Source organism: Schistocerca piceifrons, chromosome 1 (assembly GCF_021461385.2).
Source record: "Schistocerca piceifrons isolate TAMUIC-IGC-003096 chromosome 1, iqSchPice1.1, whole genome shotgun sequence".
NCBI classification, from domain to species: domain Eukaryota; kingdom Metazoa; phylum Arthropoda; class Insecta; order Orthoptera; family Acrididae; genus Schistocerca; species Schistocerca piceifrons.
The window spans coordinates 1226374530-1226395487 of record NC_060138.1 but is presented as its reverse complement, the minus strand read 5'-3'; the positions used below and the strand labels follow the sequence as shown (position 1 = coordinate 1226395487).

The window sequence follows — 20958 nt, the reverse complement described above, 5'->3', positions numbered from 1 at the left end:
TAAATAAATGACAAGAAACAGTATGCGTTTAACATCAAATGCCCAGTTAGATGTATACATAAGATAAAAAATACTTGCAATTACGAGATAGAACAATTGCAAGTAGTCAATCACCTCAAAAAAATCAATTGACCTTTCTGGAGACCGTGCGGTAACCACCATAAAGTGTCTTCTACGTGTCATCACCCTTCTGACCGCAGGCCATTAATTCCTCTCATGTGCTATCCTTCTCAGAGTACCAATTGCAATTTAGGTTCTCATTTCTTTGCTGGATGTATTCCAGTTTCTGTCTTTCTCTACAGGTTTTTCCCTCTACAGTTCTCTCTAGTACCATGATGTCTTAATAGAAGTCCTGTCATCTTGTCTCTTCTTCTTCTCATTGTTTTCCATATACTCTTTCCTCGCCGGTTCTGCGGACAACCTCCTAGTTTCTTGCCTTATCAGTCCAGCTAATTTTCAACATTCTCCTGTAGAACCACATCTCAAACGCTTCGATTCTCTTCTGTTCCGGTTTTTCCGTTGTCCATGTTTCACAAACAGACAATGCTGTACTCTAAATGCACATTCTCAGAAATTTCTTCCTCATATTAAGGCCCATATTTAATATTAGGAATACATTTTTTCTGGCAGAAATGCCCTCTTTCTCAATGCTACTTTCCTTTTTATGGCCGGCTGGGGTGGCCGAGCGGTTCTAGGCGCTGCAGTCTGGAACCGCTCGACCGCTACGGTCGCAGGTTCGAATCCTGCCTCGGTCATGGATGTGTGTGATGTCCTTAGGTTAGTTAGGTTTAAGTCGCTCTAAGTTATAGGGGACTGATGACCTCAGAAGTCAAGTCCCATAGTGCTCAGAGCCATTTGAACCATTTTTTCCTTTTTATGTCCTTGCTTCATCCATCATGAGTTATTTTCCTGTTTAGGTAGCAGAATTTCTTTACTTCATGATTCCCATTTCTGATGATAAGGTTCTCGCTGTTCTCATTCTGCTACTTCTCATTACCTTCGTCTTTCTTCGGTTTACTCTCAATCCATATTCTGTACTCCCAGCTCATTCCATTCAACACATCCTGTAATTCCTCTACATTGTCACTGAGCATAGCAATCTCATCAGCAAACTTTATCGGTGATAATCTCTCACCTTGAATTTTAATTCCACTCTTTTGTTTTCGTCATTGCTTCTTCGATGAATAAATTGAACAGCAGAGTCCAAAGACTACCTCCCTGGGTTACACCCTTTTTAATCCGAACACTCCATTCTTGATCTTCCAGTCTTGTTGTCCTCTGGTTCTTGTACATACTGTATGTTATACGTCTCTATCTGTAGTTCATCCCTATTTTTCTCAGAATTCGAACATCTTGCAACATTTTATATTGTCACAAGCTATTTCCAGGTCAACAGATCCTATGAACTTGCCTTGGTTTTTCTTCAGTCTTGCTTTCATTATCAACCGCAACGTCAGAAAGGCCTCTCTGGTTCAGTTACCTCTTCTAAAGCCAAGCTGATAGTCACCTAACAGAACTTGATTTTTTTCATTCTTCTGCACATTATTCCTCTCAGAAACTCGAATGTATGAGCTGCTAAGCTGGTAGTGTGATAATTCCTGCATTTGAAAGATCTTGCTCTCTTTGGAATTGTGTGGATGACGTTTTTCCGAATATCTCGTGCACTTTACACAACAACTTGACTAATCGTTTGGCTGGCACTTACCCCAATGATTTCGGAAATTAATGTGGAATGTTATTTATCCCCTTTGTCTTATCTGAACGTAAGTTGTCCGAACCTCTTTTAAATTCTGACTCTTATTATAGAATCCTTATCTCTTCCTCGTTGACCCCTGCTTCTTTTTCTGTCTCATCAGCAAAAAAAAAAAAAAAAAAAAAAAAAAAAAAGGCTCTGAGCACTATGGGACTCAACATCTGTGGTCATCATTCCCCTAGAACTTAGAACTACTTAAACCTAACTAACCTAAGGACATCACACACACCCACGCCCGAGGCAAGATTCGAACCTGCGACCGTAGCGGTCGTCTCATCAACAGACGAGTCTTCCCCCTCATAGAGACCACAGTGTACTCTGTCCACCAATTCGATCTTTCCTCAGCATTTAACACCGGGATAGCCATTGCACTCATAATGTTACCGCCCTTGCTTTTAGTATTACCGAAGGTTGTTTTGACTTTTCTATGCGCTGTGTCAGTTCTTCCGACAATCATTGTTCATGTTCCTGATGTAGCCAATTCGTCTTACCTTCCCTGCAATTCCCGTTTATTTCATTCCTACGGCACTTGTATTTCTGTAGGTCTATTCCTGAATTTCTCTGAACGTTTTTGTCCTTCCTTCTTTCGTCGATCAACTGAAGTACTTCTCATGTTACCCATTGTTTCTTTGCAGTTACCTATCGGTCGGAGGATGGCGTTCAGGTATCGTACAGCCGTTACGGCGCCTTCCATGACCACCAGCGGCGTACGTCGGCCCCAAATAATGCCAACCCAAAACAGTAGGGAATCTCCACCTTGCTGCAATCGCTGGACAGTGCGTCTAAGGCGTTCAGCCTGAACGGGTTGCCTCCAGACACGTCTCCGACGATTGTCCGGTTGAAGGCATATGCGACACTCATCGGTGAAGAGAACGTGACGCCAATCCTGAGAGGCCCATTTGGCACGTTGTTGAGCCCATGTGTACCGCGCTACATGGTGTCGTGGTTGCAAATATGGACGTCGCCATGGACGTCGGGAGTGAAGTTGCCCATCATGCAGCCTATTGCGCTCAGCATGAGTCGTAACATGACGTCCTGTGGCTGCACGAAGAGCATTATTGAACATGGTGGCGTTGGTGTCGGCGTTCCTCCTAGCCATAATCCACAGCTGGCGGTTATGCACTGCAGTAACAGCCCTTGGGCAGCCTGAGTGAGGCATGTCATCGATAGTTGCTGTCTCTCTGTATCTCCTCGCTGTCCGAACAACATCGCTTTGGTTCACTCCGAGACGCCTGGAACTACAGACAACTCGAGCCGTGTACGTCCTTCCCCGTGGAATGACTGGAACTGATCGTCTGTCGGACCTCGTGCGTCTAACAGGCGCTGCTCATGCATGGTTGCTTACATCTCTGGGCGGGTTTAGTGACATCTCTGAACAGTCAAAGGGACTGTATGTGTGATACAATATCCACAGCCAACATCTATTTTAGTGTGGCCGAGCGGTTCTAGGCGCTTCAGTCCGGAACCGCGCGGCTGCTACGGTCGCAGGTTCGAATCCTGCCTTGGGCATGGATGTGTATGATGTCCTTAGGTTAGTTAGATTTATGTAGTTCTAAGTTCTACGGGACTGTTCACCTCAGATGTTAAGTCCCATAGTGCTCAGAGCCATTTTGAACATCTATTTTCAGGAGCTCTGTGAACCGGGGTGATGCAACAAAACTTGTACATATATGCAGTTTTTTGAGCAAGCAGTAAAGGAAACAGAAGAAAAATTCGGAGTAGGCATTAAAATCCATGGAGAAAAAATAAAAACTTTGAGTTTCGTCGATGACATTGTAATTCTGTCAGATGGTGGTGGTGGTTAGTGTTTAACGTCCCGTCGACAACGAGGTCATTAGAGACGGAGCGCAAGCTCGGGTTAGGGAAGGATTGGGAAGGAAATCGGCCGTGCCCTTTCAAAGGAACCATCCCGGCATTTGCCTGAAACGATTTAGGGAAATCACGGAAAACCTAAATCAGGTTGGCCGGAGACGGGATTGAACCGTCGTCCTCCCGAATGCGAGTCCAGTGTGCTAACCACTGCGCCACCTCGCTCGGTAATTCTGTCAGAGACAGCGCAGCACCTGGAAGAGCAGCTGAACGGAATGGACAGTGACTTGAAAGGAGGATATAAGATGAACATCAACAAAAGCAAAACGAGGATAATGGAATGTAGTCGAATTAAATCGGGTGATGCTGAGGGATTTAGATTAGGAAATGAGACACTTAAAGTAGTAAAGGAGTTTTGCTATTTAGGGAGCAAAATAACTGATGATGGTCGAAGTAGAGAGGATATAAAATGTAGACTGGCAATGCCAAGGAAAGAATTTATGAAGAACAGAAATTTGTTAACATCGAGTATAGATTTAAGTGTCAGGAAGTTGTTTCTGAAAGTATTTTTATGGAGTGTAACCATGTATGGAAGTGAAATGTGGACGATGAATAGTTTAGACAAGAAGAGAATAGAAGCTTTCGAAATGTGGTGCTACAGAAAAATGCTGAAGATTAGATGGGTAGATCACGTAACTAATGAGAAGGTATTGAATAGAATTGGGGAGAAGAGGAGTTTGTGGCACAACTTGACTAGAAGAAGGGATCGGTTGTTAGGACATATTCTGAGGCATCAAGGGATCACCAATTTAGTACTGGAGGGCAGCTTGGAGGGTAAAAATCGTAGAGGGAGACCAAGAGATGAATACACTAAGCAGATTCAGAAGGATGTAGGTTGCAGTAGGTACTGGGAGATGAAGGACCTTGCACAGGATAGAGTAGCATGGAGAGCTGCATCAAACCAGGCTCAGGACTGAAGACCACAACAACAATATGCAGTTTAGTGGGGTCTTCGTTGCATTTAATCTGGATGAAAACTTAATTACTTTGCGTAACACAGTTTCGGAAATCTGTCAGATTAACTTATCCCGTGCTGTGGGACAGCTTACCTGTGACGGTGAGCAGCTGGGCCGGGGTGCTCCTGCGCCGCTCCCCGGTCAGTGCGTGCAGCGTGAGGCAGCTGTAGCGGGAGGAGGCGTCCGCCGCCGTGGCCCGCCTCACCAGCAGGTCACCGGTGCTCGTCACCACGAAGCGGCCGCCTCCTGCGACTGGAGAAGTCACCTGTGTCACGCGCTACGTCTTGTGTTTTACTGTACATCGCAGTTGGCCACTCGTCATACTAAGTCTGTGTCTGCATCTTTCATTACTGAAACTGAAATGCTCTTGCGATGATGCAATAGCTCCCTACTTAGCAATCATATATAACCGCTCGCTCACCGATAGATCTGTACCTACAGATTGGAAAATTGCGCAAGTCGCACCAATGTTTAAGAAGGGTAGTAGGAGTAATCCATCGAACTACAGACCCATATCATTGACGTCGGTTTGCAGTAGGGTTTTGGAGCATATATTGTATTGAAACATTATGAATCACCTCGAAGGTAACGATCTATTGACACGTAATCAGCATGGGTTCAGAAAACATCGTTCTTGTGCAACGCAGCTAGCTCTTTATTCGCACGAAGTAATGGCCGCTATCGACAGGGGATCTCAAGTCGATTCCGTATTTCTAGATTTCCGGAAAGCTTTTGACACCGTTCCTCACAAGCGACTTCTAATCAAGCTGCCGGCCTATGGGGTATCCCCTCAGTTGTGCGACTGGATTCGTGATTTTCTGTCAGGAAGGTCTCAGTTCGTAGTAATAGACGGCAAATCATCGAGTAAAATTGAAGTGATATCAGGTGTTCCCCAGGGATGCGTCCTGGGACCTCTGCTGTTCCAGATCTATATAAATGACCTGGGTGACAATCTGAGCAGTTCTCTTAGGTTATTCGGAGATGATGCTGTAATTTACCGTCTAGTAAGGTCATCCGAAGACCAGTATCAGTTGCAAAGCGATTTAGAAAAGATTGCTTATGGTGTGGCAGGTGGCAGTTGACGCTAAATAACGAAAAGTGTGAGGTGATCCACATGAGTTCCAAAAGAAATCCGTTGGAATTCGATTACTCGATAAATAGTACAATTCTCAAGGCAGTCAATTCAACTAACTACCTGGGAGTTAAAATTACGAACAACTTCAGTTGGAAAGACCACATAGATAATATTGTGGGGAAGGCGAGCCAAAGGTTGCGTTTCATTGGCAGGACACTTAGAAGATGCAACAAGTCTACTAAAGAGACAGCTTACACTACACTCGTTCGTCCTCTTAGAATATTGCTGCGCGGTGTGGAATCCTTACGAGGTGGGATTGACGGAAGCCATCGAAAGGGTGCAAAAAAAAGGGCAGCTCGTTTTGTATTATCACGTAATAGGGGAGAGAGTGTGGCAGATATGATACACGAGTTGGGATGGAAGTCATTAAAGCAAAGACGTTTTTCGTCGCGGCGAGATCTGTTTACGAAATTTCAGTCACCAACTTTCTCTTCCGAATGCGAAAATATTTTGTTGAGCCCAACCTACTTAGGTAGGAATGATCATCAAAATAAAATAAGAGGAATCAGAGCTCGAACAGAAAAGTTTAGGTGTTCGTTTTTCCCGCGCGCTGTTCAGGAGTGGAATGGTAGAGAGATAGTATGATTGTGGTTCGATGAATCCTCTGCCAAGCACTTAAATGTGAATTGCAGACTAATCATGTAGATGTAGATGTAGATGTTATGGGGTGAGTAGTATTTGATCATAAGCAAGGGACGCGATCTTGATGTAAGCAAGCTGTTGCGGCGGCGCGGTTCGTTCCGTCCCTTTTACGACGAACCTGCACCTACCTGTGAACATTGTCTCAGCAGATCATCAGTCGGGAAGCCGAGCGAAACCTACTGTACTTAGACGTGAACCAGGCTGCAATTAAAGTCACTAATCTACGTTTCGGGAGAAAGTTTTCACACGAAATGAAAGGTTGGAAATTCTGTTCTTATTTAGTATATTCTGAAACTTAGGCGAAGAAGTATCACTGCCAAGCCCGTGCTAGTCTTAACACACTCACAACCGCTTTCACTCACGTTAGCAAGTTTATGGTGTTGCATTTCCTGAAAACGTAATAGCTACATTGTTTTTGATTGATAATGCTCGACAAATATTAAGTCTGTCGGTACCTAATGCAGTCACAGTTTCTTATCCGCCGACCTGCTCAATACGCCACGCGAAAGTTATGTCCTTTATCGTCACAAAATTCACTTAAAAATTCCGAAATTTCTAAACACCCATCGGAATAATTACGCTGTCACTTTACAACACCTTTGATGTATGAAACACTGCTAGATCCGGCAACTTATCATTTCCATCGGAACTACTACTACACACGTCCGAACTGTTTCATGGCTAGGCTCCGACTCCTCTCAGGAATACTCTGTCTTCTCTACCAGCAGAGAAAGGCGCACGAAGAATATTGCTTTACCATTGGTCAGTTGACTCAACAGCCAACAGCAAAACAACGTTCTCCCGCGTCAGTCCGCGCTTTTCATCAATAACCAATCGCAAATAGTAAACCTAACGACTGCACTTTTTACCGACGTAATTATCTAATATGCTGAAGTTTTGTTTATGCATAAAGTTATTTACTGTTGTTATTTATACGTGAATTAACTTTCGCTTTACCATAACCTTACTTTACAAATCTATTCTACAAAAATCCCCTTTGTCCACACCCATACTTCTTCGAAATGTTCCCACACTAAATCCCACTACATAACTCGTTAAACAATTATCTTCATATTAACCTTAAACCACACTGACGCATCATTAATACTGCTAAAACACATTTATAACATTTTACATGCACAGAAAGACATAATAACACTTTATGAAACTACTAGAACAGTTTACGAAGATCATTCTATCACTTTAGTGCACTCTAGTGGGCACAATCGTAACTAAATCACAGTCCCCTGTCCAATACTGTCCTCTGTCGGCTGATACATAAACTACGTGTGCGTCCAGTCTCGCGTCACCATCTGTCACTATCCAGCTCTGAGACACATTTCCCACTTAACCGCCTCCAAGGCAGGATCGGTATACGGCGCTACGCCTGACTGTCATTTTCTCATCAACCTTGAACAATGTGTCCCAGGTATCTCATTTATGTCGCCCTTTGCTGTCTCCATGATGCAGTCAGAAGCATGTGGTTTGAACATATCTTTCTATTCACCAAGTTGACACTGGATTCATTACGACCTGTGGTAGGCTTACGCAAGTCTCAAGTAGCTTCTACTAGTCGTCTGATCTTCAGCTGACAACAGGGATGAAGTCGGCGACGACGCGAAATCTGTATTGCAGCTACCATGTGACCCAACACTTCCTTTTTTTTATAAGCAGGTTGGTTTAATTCAGGATTCCAATAAACCCTATTATTCCCCACTCTTTTGGCTACAGACTCCTAGTTTGCACTATCCAGCTCTGAGACACATCTCCCACTTAACCGCCGCCAAGGCGGGATCGGTATACGGCGCTACGCCTGACTGTCATTTTCTCATCAACCTTGAACAATGTGTCCCAGGTATCTCATTTATGTCCCCCTTCGCTGTCTCCATGATGCAGTCATAAGCATGTGGTTTGAAACGTATCTTTCTACTCACCAAGTTGACACTGGATTCATTACGACCTGTGGTAGGCTTACGCAAGTCTCAAGTAGCTTCTACTAGTCGTCTGATCTTCAGCTGACAACAGTGATGAAGTCGGCGATGACGCGAAATCTGTATTTCAGCTACCATGTGACCCAACACTTCCTTTTTTTTAAAAGCAGGTTGGTTTCATTTGGATTCCAATAAACCCTATTATTCCCCACTCTTTTGGCTACAGACTCCTAGTTTTCAGCATAATCCCTGTTCAGCCCGGCAGCCTTAAGCCGTCGGCACACGAACCGTGCTGTTGAACGTCAACGTTGAGCGTGCCAAGTTCAATGTGCTGCTGAACGCTCAGGAACGATGCGGCTTGTGCATACAGTAGGTGGGTCCCAGCGTGGTATACGCGATCGCAACGCACTCCAGCGGCAGTTGAGGGAAGTTTCTAGTTCGTAAATCACTGTGTTTACTCAACGGGCGCGCTTAAAATTCCCACGTTAGCTCTATTAAAAAGCACATTTCCTCCATGGTCCACGAAAAGGAAAGTACCATGTCCAATCAATAAGGACACAGGCTTATAAAAGTTCGATTACAAACAGTGCGTTACAAATTTGGAATACTTCTTCTCGTGAGATAAACATTATTTCATAATTCCCACATTTTAGTAAAACCCCAAGGTCAGTTTACTTGATCACTGTTCCCACCCAGTAGCAGAATCTTTGCAACATGTGAATTACAAAGCGTAAAAGAAAAAGGAGAAAATTATCTTAATACAAGTAGCGCAAGCTGTCCTGTAGATTAAGCCGATCGAACAAAGTCACCCCTCAAAAAAGCTGAACTTATAGTAGTATATACTTATATTAAGCTAATAATAAAGTATCAGAACCTAATAAATACGTGAATGTTTGGAAAAAAATTTGGAAATGTCGAAAAGCGAACCACCGCCCTTATAAGTAACTCAGGACAGGTAGCGTGAGTCTACTCATTACGCCAAACCAACAGTACACCCAAGGCATCACATTATGTTACTCCTTGTCGAAAACCTTAATGGTAGATATGTTACTAACTGAAATTTAATTATAACAAATTGTACCAAGAACAATGCATTTTAGGTCGATCTTCAATGTGTCGCTGCCTTCAAATAGCCTGCTCTCATAATACGCAAGTTACAATAATTCTTTCGCCACGAATACGATGTTTCTCATTATTTTATTGGAACGAATCACACAGCTAACAACGGGTTTTCCAGTGATTCTCAAATTGTTGGTGCTCAGAAACGGCATATATACATACAGGCTTGAAATGAATGCCATTATGGCGCCTCGCAAATCTGTACTGAACGGAGAAGGCGTGCGTGTGACGTAGGTGGCGTTGTGCCATCTCATTGGTCAACGCTCAAACGCACGCTCAGAATATCTGACATGCCAGATACTGCTGTGCACGTTTGGAAAGACTCCCGAACGTGCTGTTCCACGCTATGACGTCAGAAACTCGGCACGCTCAACGCTCAACGTTCGCGACCACGGTCCGTGTGCGGACGGCTTTAGGCTACCTTAGCGGGATGGAATATGTGCTGATAGGGTAGCACTACTGGTTGATGTCAGACCCAATGTCTTACTGTATAAATATTCTCCCCATCATACACATACTGCTTCCCGCGGAGTGCATCCTTCATTGGGCCAAACAGGTGGAAGTCGGAAGATGCGGGCTCCAAGCTGTAGGGTAGTTGAGGAAGAACAGTCCAATCAAGTGTCATAAGCTCCTCTCGGATGTACAAACTTGTGTGAGACTTTCCGTTGTCATGGAGAATGAGAAGTGCGTTTGGATTTTTGTGGCGACGGACACGCTGAAGCCGTATCTTCAGTTTCGGCGTGCGGCAGATTGAACAGGTTTTGCGCGATCTTGTTGCGATGATAACAGACGCCTCGCCCAACGACTCGCCGTGCTTTTGTTCACTGCCACTTCTCCGTAGACAATCTGCAAGCTCCTGTGAACATCTGTGATGCTCCGGTTTTCCGCCAAAGGAAACTCAATGACACCACACTCCTCAGAACGCACCTCCAAAACAGACGCCATTTTGAAAGCTACGTATAGTATAGCCAGCTATCGGAACTTCATGTAACTAGAGGGGCTGAAGCAGGAATATTCCACAGTCCCCCACAACAAATTCCGCATTTTTAAACCGAAACTGGTCGAGAACAAAATGCGGTGCATTACTTATTTAACGCCCCTCTTATTTTATACACAGGCGCATGAAGACAGGAAAATATTTTTCTGAAAAATCATCACCCGAAAGGATCTTTCACTATGCAGCGGAATGTACACTGAAATGAAACTTCCTGACACATTAAAACTGTATTCGAACTGGGAATCTTACCTTCCGTGGGCACGCTCTCCAGACAAGACTCACCATCCACTCTCACAGCTTCAACCATAGGTAACAGTAGCACTAAAGATGTATCATCGACTCGTACTGACTCGTTTCAGCTGAGATCGTAGACAGCTACGAGAGGCCTTTGAAAAGTCCGTGCAAAAATAAAAACTACTCTCGTGTTTGAGGTAATCCTTTATTATTTTTCGACGTAGTCTCCTTTTAGACTTACACAGTTCGTCCAACACTGTTCTAATTTGTTGATCCCTTCTGAATAATAGGAATTGTCCAAGTCTGCAAAATAGCTATTAGTTGCTGCAATCACATCCTCATTTGAATGAAATCTTTGTCCCGCCAGCCATTTCTTCAAATTGTGGAACAAATAGTAGTCCGAGGGAGCCAAGTCTGGAGAGTAGGGGGGATGTGAAACGAGTTGGAATCGTACGTCCATTAATTTTGCGACCGCAACTGATGAGGTATGTGCTGGTGCGCTGTCGTGATGAAAAAAGGAATTTTTTTGCGGTCCAATCGCCGGCGTTTTTCCTGCAGCTCGGTTTTCAGACAGTCCAGTAACGATAAATAATATGCACCTGTAATAGTTTTACCCTTTTCCAGATAGTCGATCCCTTGCGAATCCCAAAAGACACTCGCCATAACCTTTCCGGTCGAAGGAATGGTCTTGGCCTTTCTTTGGTGCACATTCTCCCTGGGTAACCCATTGTTTAGATTGCTGTTTGGTATCAGGAGTATAGTACTGTATCCATGTTTCATCCACAGTTACGAAACGACGCATAAAGCCCTGCCGATTCCTCCTGAACAGCTGCAAACCATCCTTACAACACTTCACACGATTCCGTTTTTGGTCAAGAGTGGACAATCGCGGAAACCATATTGCGGGTAGCTTTTTCATGTCCAAATGTTTCTGCAAAATATTATGTACCCGTTCATTCGAGATGCCCACAGCACTAGCAATCTCATGCATCTTAACTCTTCTGTCATCCATCACCATACCACAGATTTTATCAATGATTTCTGGAGTCGTAACCTCCACAGGGCGCCCAGAACGTTTAGCATCACTTGTGTCCATATGGCCACTCCGAAAATTTTGAAACCACTTATAAACTGTTCTACTCGAAGGTGCAGACTCACCGCAATGTTTATCAAGCATCTCTTTAGTCTCCTGAGGCGTTTTGCCTTTCATGAAGTAATGTTTAATCACCACACGAAATTCTTTTTCGTCCATTTTTGTACTATCACTCGACTTCCTTGATTCACACGAATGCTAAACACGAAGAAATAGACCAATATGGCTGAAACATGGTGTGCGCCGGCCGTGGTGGCCGTGCGGTTCTAGGCGTTCAGTCCGGGCCCGCGTGACTGCTGCAGTCGCAGGTTCGAATCCTGCCTCGGGCATGGATGTGTGTGATGTCCTTAGGTTAGTTAGGTTCAAGTAGTTCTAGACCAGAGCTGTTGAGTCCCATAGTGCTCAGAGCCATTTGAACCATAGTGTGCGTTCTTTCCAAAGATCCTACTAACTAAAAATGACCTCGATACGCGCCGGTGGTGCCATATGTCGGACTTTGCACGGACTTTTCAAACGCCCCTCGTATGTCAGACTTTGACCATATTATAGACTCATGTCCCTCCATAATTTTAATATACGTCTCCATATTAGATGGGTAGATCACATAAGTAATGAGGAAGTATTGAATAGAACTGGGGAGAAGAGGAGCTTGTGGCACAACTTGACTAGAAGAAGGGATCGGTTGGTAGGACATGTTCTGAGACATCGAGGGATCACCAATTTTGTATTGGAGGGGAACGTGGAGGGTAAAAATCGTAGTGGGAGACCAAGAGATGAATACACTAAGCAGATTCAGAAGGATGTAGGCTGCAGTAGGTACTGGGAGATGAAGAAGCTTGCACAGGATAGAGTAGCATGGAGAGCTGCATCAAACCAGTCTCAGGACTGAAGACCACAACAACAACAACAAGATCTGTCATTATTCATGACAGTTTTTCTGCATCACACAAACCTCAATGTACTCCATACGAATTTCCAACTATGTTTCTGCATTTAATAGAGGTTGCCTTACCACCATCTATTTCTCAATTTTCTTATTTGACTTTCCATCCGTTCTGATTTATCCTGATAACAGCGTCTGTAATTTTACCTAAAATCTGTCCTCAGCTTCCTATCTAACTTTTCTTTCATCAGTAAGCCGAGTATTCCCCTGATAATCCGTGACTTCTGTCTTGTTCCACTGCTGCTAAGGCGCCCTTTCTTGTGTTAATTATTTCGTTATTGCATTCACCTCGTCTTCACTTAGGTAAATGAGAACTGTCACGGAGAATTTCCACTTTATGTTATTAATTCGTAAATTTCCAACACAAACAGTTTCTCACCCTCTTTAATTTCAACATACGTAAATCGCTTCAACCTGAAATTTCACAGACGTTAGTGTATTATGTAAACGGTCTAGAAGATGGGAAATCAGCAACATAACAGACTACCTTGAAATCCCTGTTAGATCTCACTGGGACGCTGTGTCACGCTGTTGCTGTAATAAGTGAGGAATCAAGACTACAGTTTAATATGTCGACGACGACAAGGATTGTCTTAAGCATCTTAAGGGAACTGTGGGAAACCTAAATCTGGATACGGGATAGCGATTTGAACCAACGACCACCAAAATGCGAGACCAGTTTCGTAAAAACGGAGACCAAACCGCTGCGTGTGTTATCACTGCCTTTAGAGATATGTCTGGTGCCTGAAGCGTAAATTAGACGAGTGTTGGTGAAAGCAACACACAAACCAAGTTCCCCTGAACGCAGACGAGTGAAGTGAGATCGGCATGTAATTAATTATCGCAGGAGTAAAGAGGGCAAGTAAGGGTCTGGTGCTGTACCACAGTTGCCAGAGTTAAAGCGCGGATGCTGCGGCTGTTCATGCAATACCACACTTCTGTCCCAGCAGTTAAGCAAACGAACGAGCGGCGATTTAATATGTGCAGAGCTCGGTGCATCGGAATCCAATAGCAGTCCGAGGGGTACCTGGCGAACTGGCATGTGGCCACAGAGGCTGTGATTAAAATCTGTCCACGCCGTAATGTCTGACAGGTGGGAGAGAGAGCGGCTGTGTCAGAAACTTCGATAGCTTTGGTATCTCAAAGATACTCTTGGTCCGTACACTTTTATTCTTTGTTGTTACTTTCCCCTCCAGAAATCAATTGCTTATCGTGAATATAATACTTCTTATCTCTGTTGTGTTAATAAATAATAAAAATGATTTGGTCCTACACCAAGAATCATAAATCGTCTATCCACTTGTTCACTTATTATTAACGAGCTTAACCAACTCTGAAAGCTATTGGTTATTGATTTCACAATGTCTTGCCAAGAACGAGGGGCTTTCAAAAAGTAATGCAACACATTTTTGTCTGGAAGTAGGTTGCTAGTATTTAGGATTCTCATACACCATGTTATTCTCCACTCTTTTGGCTACGAAGCCTATTTTTGAATACAATCTCGGTGAAATGCGACGGCCTTGGGCCGCCTTACTGGCAGAGCCTGTATGCCCTCATGGTACCAATCTACTGGTCGACATCGGAGTCAACGTTTTGCTGCATCAATAAACTCCCAATTATCGATGCGCTGCTTCCCATAGAGTGCATCCGTCATTGGCCAAACAGATGGGAGAAGAAGAGAGATCCGGGCTGTAGGGTGGATGAGCGGGCACACAGCTTTGAGTACCCCAACTGGTGGAAGAGTGTGTCAGCACCAGATGTTTGTTTGATTCTGGTCCATCGACGACTTCGAAAGAGAGTGTCTGCACGTTCCAGCATTACAGGAGTGACAGCTGTGTGTGTTCGGCCGGCGCGCGGAAGATTGAACAGCTTTGCGCAGCCTTGTTCCGATTATGACAGGCGCCGCTCCCAACGACTCACCATGCTTTTGTTCACGGCCATGTCCCCGTAGACATTCTGCGAACGGCTATGAATATCTTAGATGCTCTGTTTTTCCACCAAAAGAAGCTCAGTGGCAGCTCTCTGCTTTGAACGTACCCCTATTACAGACACCATTTTGAAGGCTTCGTATGGGGCTGAAGGGGAATATTGCACGATGTCCCACCAAAAATTCCTCATTTTTTGAACCTAAATTGTCCGAGAAAAAAATTGTTGCATTAATTATTGAACGTCCCTCGTCTTTCTCTCTGGGTTTTAGCTTTCCAGTTCCTCACAATTAGGAGATTCATGCTTTGAGTTACGCTGCCAAAGAAGCCAAGCATAGGTCTTCTGAAAAGACTTCGTTTTCTTTACGGCGTTTTGCACTGACCTCTGAATACGTGTGCAGTCCAACGGACTCTTCGTTATTTTGAGCTTCTAAATCCTTTTCAGAACTGTTTATTTTGGCATGCTAGCTGTAGGAAACTCCTTTATTCAAATACTACCAGGTTTGGTCGAAAAGTTTGTTGTGGTCTGGTGTTTGTCCAAAAATGTTTGAAGAAAAACATCAGATATAGTAATTGAGGCACATCATGATTTTTAGAAAAGGCAAGGAAGTCTCGTAGCTTTAGCTTTGGACATGTCTGTCTCTCCATGTAAATCATAGACTTTGTTAGTTGTTTGTATTCTGCTGAGGTTTAATTCTGGATTCCTCCAAATATCTTTCTCAAAATTCTCACTTCAAAGACTTTTAGTTTCACCTCTTCTGATTTTGTTAATGTCTAAGTTTCACAAGGGTAAGACCAGGTGTTATCAGAGTTTTAGGTGTGTATCATAGAATTTGATGATTCAAATTTACTTTTTATTATATGCAGCAGTACAAATTAAGACACTGTTTGGCGACCAGAGGCTTCCTTTGCCAGAGATTATCTGACTGTTTATCAAGGAGTTCCTTGCGGGGTGGGGGAGTGGCTATGTACGTAAAAAACAGTATTCCATTTGAGTCCATAGATGTATCACGACACTGCACTGAACAGATATTTGAATTCTGTGCAGGGGCAGTTGAATTTAGTGAAACTAAACTTATAATTGTTGTTGTTTATAGGTCCCCTAACTCCGACTTCAGAGCACTTCTGCTCAAGCTAGAGAGGGTTCTTGATTAACTTTGTAGGAAGTACCAGATAATATTTATATGTGGTGACTTCAATATTAATTTTGTATATGATGGTGCAAGAAAAAGGATGTTGGTAGGTGTCCTAAATTCATATGATCTGATGCAGACTGTGTTTCTTCCAACTAGGACGCAGGGGAACTTCAGCAAAGCCTTAGACAATACTTTTATTCATTCTTCATTACTAGATGGGCATTCTGTTAGTAGACTCGTGAATGGTCTTTCAGACTATGATGCACAAATTTTAACACTAAAAGGCTTTTGTACCGTACTCAAACAAATGTCACATATAATTACAAACTATGAAGGAAAGTTAATCCAACAGCAATACAGAGTTTTTTAAATCTTGTCAAGGAACAGAGTGGCAGGATGTTTACAGTGCCAATAACAAAGATGATAAATTGAATGCTTTCCTCAACACGTTTCTCATGCTCTTTGAGAGTTGCTTTCCATTAGAACTTCCTAAACGGGGTACTAGCAGTAATAGGCAGCCCAGGTGACTGACTAGTGGGATAAGGATATCTTGTGGAATAAAACGGGAGTTATATCAAAATGTTAGAAGTAGTCACAATCAAGCCACAGTAAAGTAAGGTGCTTAAAAATGTTATTAGCAAGGAAGTGTCTGGTCAGCAGCACAAGGTCGAGGATATAAAGTCAGTTCGCAGTAAAAATATTTCTGTAACTGATAAATCATATATATGTACAGTATTTAATAATCATTTTCTGAGCATTGATGGTGAATTAAGTAAAAATTAAGTTTCTACAGGGAATCATATAACTTTCCTGCAAATGCCTTTCCGAGATTTATGTCTGAAATACTCCTCTGTGATACAAACAAGGGGGAGACTGAGTCAATAATTAAAATCACTGAAGACTAAGGACTCTCATGGTTATGATGGATTGTCTAGCAGAATATTAAAGTACTATGCTGCACATTTTAGCCCTGTATTTAGCCATATTTGTAATTTTTCCTTTGGGAATGGTCGGTTTTCTGAACGTTTAAAGTACTCGGTAGTAAAGCCGCTTTATAAAAAGGGATATAGGGATAATGTAGATAATTTTAGATCTATTTCTATGCCATCAGCGTTTGCAAAAGTTATTGAAAAGGCTGTGTATGTAAGGATAATTGATCATTTTATATCACACGATTTGCTATCAAATGTACAACTGAAAATGCTTTATTCTCTTTCCTCTGTGAGGTACTGGTTGGGCTAAACAAAAGGTTTCCAACGCTAGGCATAGTTTTTTATTTAACTAAGGCATTCGATTGTGTTGATCACAAAATATTGCTCCAGAAGTTGGACCATTACGGAATACAGGGAGTTGCTCACAATTGGTTCACCTCTTACTTTAGCAACAGACAGCAAAAGGTCATTATTCACAACATTGATAATGGCTGTGATGTGGGGTCTGAGTGGGGTACAGTCAAGGGGGTGTGCCCCAGGGATCAGTGTTGGGACCACTCCTGTTCCTTATTTATATAAATGATATGCCCTCTAGTATTACAGCTAACTATAAAATATTTCTGTTTGCTGATGACACTAGCTTGTTAGTAAAGGATGTTGTGTGCAACATTAGCTCGGTTTCAAATAGTGCAGTTCGTGACCTAAGTTCATGGCTTGTAGAAAATAAACTAATGCTAAATCACAGTAAGACTCAGTTTTTACAGTTTCTAGCAATTCAACAAACCCTGACATTTCAATTTCACAGAATGGGCATATGATTAGTGAAACTGAACAATTCAAATTTCTAGGTGTTCAGATAGACAGTAAACTGTCGTGGAAAGCCAACATTCAGGATCTTGCTTAAAGACTTAATGCTGTCATTTTTACTATTCGGACGGTATCTGAAGTGAGTGATCGTTCGACACGAAAATTAGTCTACTTTGCTCATTTTCATTCGCTTATGTCGTATGGTATTATATTCTGGGGTAGTTCTTTCCATTCTAAAAAGATATATTTGGTTCAGAAACGGGCGGTTGGGGCAATAGGTGATGTACGTCCACAAACCGCTTGTCGACCCCTGTTCACGAGTGTGGATATTTTGACATCGGTCTCTCAATATATATATTCCTTACTGTCATATCTTGTTAGCAATATTAGCTTATTCCCAACAATAAGCAGCTTTGACTCAGTTAATACTCGTCAGAACCCAAACCTGCATTTGTCTAGGACTTCCTAAACTCTTGTGTAGAAAGGTGTGCAGTATACTGCTGCGTCGATCTGCAATAAGCTACCACAAGAATTGAAAAATCTTAGCAGTAATCCACGCGCTTTCAAATTGCAACTGAAGAGTTTCCTCGTGGGTCGCTGCTTCTACTCCGTCGAGGAGTTCCTTGAAAAATTAATCTGATTGTTATCGTATTGTTGATTGCGTTTACTTAAACTTGTCTTTTTTCGTGTTCATAAACTTTTATTTTTATCTGTTATTGCTTTTATGTTGTAATTTCATGTACTGACACGTTCCATGACCTTGGAGATTTGCTCCTAAATTCGGTCCTACGGAACGTGACGTGTAAATAAGACAAAAAAAAAAAAAAAGAAACGGCCTCGATTGTCACGGTCGTAGTTATTATTTCGATTGCGCCAGTTTTTTTATCGAACGACAGGCAGTCGAAATTTTTGATTATCGCCTTGTAAATAGAGCTAGGTACGCAAGGTACGTGTGTACAGTCCGACGCATGCAAACAGAAAACAACTTCAGAATTTTTGTCGGTGGAGTTCGGTTCTATCCCGTATAACGCCAGGCGTACGAAGAAGAAGGAGAAACGAGAAGCACAGCGCTACAAGCAATTTCCAGTTACGACCTCCTTTTACTCCCAGGTGCTGGCGAAAGGTCGTTTCATCGAGGGGGCCTCCACCAATCTCTGTATTCCGCTGATGTAGGCGCCAGCCATTTACGACCGGAAAGGACGAGACGCTTTCAACTGTTTCAGCGTCAACGGAAACTTTGGGCTGACGACACGGCGTTTGGGATAACCCGTCTGTGTCTTTCTCTATTCCCCCCGCCACCAGTGTTCCGCATTCCGTATTCCCTTCCCATGTATACGCACACGCCCAGAAAGGATGAATGAGCCCGGCGCTGTGTATACGCACTATTTAACCTAACGAGATTGCACGCGGCTGTAAAGTTGTCGAGTTGACGACTGATGCACAGCGACAGATAACCGGCGCTGTTCCGCTTTCGTCCCCTTCCGTGTTTGTGTGTGTGTGTGTGTGTGAGAGAGAGAGAGAGAGAGAGAGAGAGAGAGAGAGAACTGGAGAGACGGGTGGGAGGACGGGATGCGACGAATGGGCGGGGCGTTGATCGCGCCGCAGCCTCGCTCGGGAGCGGTCGTTGCCTCCTCCCATTAAGTTAGGGAGTCTCCGCTGGGATCTGACGCTTCTGGAGTGCCGCTATCACGTACGAAGCCCTCGGAAGCACTTCAGGGCCGCCGACATCGCCTCCCATCACACTTCCCCTCCCGGCAGGCTACCCCCGTGCGAGCAGTGTCTCACTGTAGCGACGTGGAGGTCCCTCAACTGTTTGGGCAGGTGCTTACTTTGTAGCATTTAGATCCGCAGCTACCTGCTATGGTCCATCAATGGGCCGCACAACAAACGTTAGGACCTGACACGGGACTCAGAATACATTTCAGTGTTTTAGAAAAAGTTTTTTTTTTTTGCATTGGTTTCAGGTGGTGGAAGGTTTGGCCGTTGTCCGACTGGGGTCCGCAGCTCGTTGTCGTGTGGTAGCGTTCTCGCTTCCCACGCCCGGGTTTCCGGGTTCGATTCCCGGCGGGGTCAGGGATTTTCTCTGCCTCGTGATGACTGGGTGTTGTGTGATGTCCTTAGGTTAGTTAGGTTTAAGTAGTTCTAAGTTCTAGGGGACTGATGACCATAGATGTTAAGTCCCATAGTGCTCAGAGCCATGTTTGTCCGATTGGGCAACATTTCCGGGGAGCGCCGGCATTTTACTTTCATCTATGTAGCATGTAAGTAAAATGCACACGCGGAGGCACCTTCCTTGCTTTAATGGGCTCGCCCAAGGCAGCGTGTTGGCGCCAATCCTATTCAACATATATACAAATGACCAACCAACTCCAGACAAAACCAAAACTTTTGTATATGCAGACGACCTGGCAATAACAGTTCAAGGCAACAGGTTTGAAGCCATCGAGGAGAAACTAGAAACCGCCCTTTCTTCTACGTCAACCTACTACAAAAAGGATTCTCTAAAACCCAGTCCCTCCAAAACGCAAGTGAGTGCATTCCATCTGAACTCGAGGCAGGCAAAGTACAAGCTCAATGTTACCTGGGATGGGACATTACTAGAACACACACATACTCCCACCTACCTTGGCGTCGCGCTGGACAGAACATTGACGTACAAATATCATTGCGAAAAAACACGCAAAAAAGTAGAAGCACGAAATTCCCAAATAAGAAAGCTGTCCAATAGCAAATGGGGTGCCAAACCTACCGTGGTCAGAACTTCAGCCCAAGCTTTGTGCTTCTTGTTGTGACTTGGCAAGACAGCCAAGCCACTATGAGAGGAAGCCGAAAGGCACGCGTTTAAGCTCACGCAGGCTGGCGTGAGGTCTGGAACAGTTAAAGGAATTGAGTCCAGCAAAAAAGTACGTAGCTTCTGGAATACTTAACTTTAATCCATAATTGGTGAACATCGGTCTGACGGTACATGCATCACAAGATAAATAGCAATTGATAATGGCGCCTTGCTAGGTCGTAGCAAATGACGTAGCTGAAGGCTATGCTAACTATCGTCTCGGCAAATGAGAGCGTAATTTGTCAGTGAACTATCGCTAGCAAAGTCGCCTGTACAACTGTGGCGAGTGCTAGGAAGTCTCTCTAGACCTGCCGTGTGGCGGCGCTCGGTCTGCAATCACTGACAGTGGCGACACGCGGGTCCGACGTATACTAACGGACCGCGGCCGATTTAAAGGCTACCACCTAGCAAGTATGGTGTCTGGCGGTGACACCACACTTCTCAACTGCCGAATATGCCTGCCGGTGCTCCTGTGAAATATAATCTGATCAAATGGGGTTTGTTGGACGAAAATGACGACCAATGCGACTGCGGCACTCGACAGGACGTGGAACATCTACAATGCCCAGCCTGCCTCCACAGATGCACCCTCGATGATCTATGGCTGGCTAAAGAAGAAGCATTGACATTGCCCAATACTGGGCAAACAAATT

At 43.8% G+C, this 20958-nt stretch overlaps 1 protein-coding gene across 1 annotated transcript in view; it reads right to left on the bottom strand.

Annotated features, from left to right (window-relative positions):
• LOC124779577 (Down syndrome cell adhesion molecule-like protein Dscam2) overlaps positions 1 to 20958 on the bottom strand; it is a 432737-nt gene that overhangs the window by 331206 nt on the left and 80573 nt on the right. Inside the window, exon 3 of the mRNA XM_047253719.1 lies at positions 4672 to 4821. Within this exon, the coding sequence (XP_047109675.1) occupies positions 4672 to 4821 (150 nt within the window). The remainder of the gene's footprint in view (positions 1 to 4671; positions 4822 to 20958) is intronic.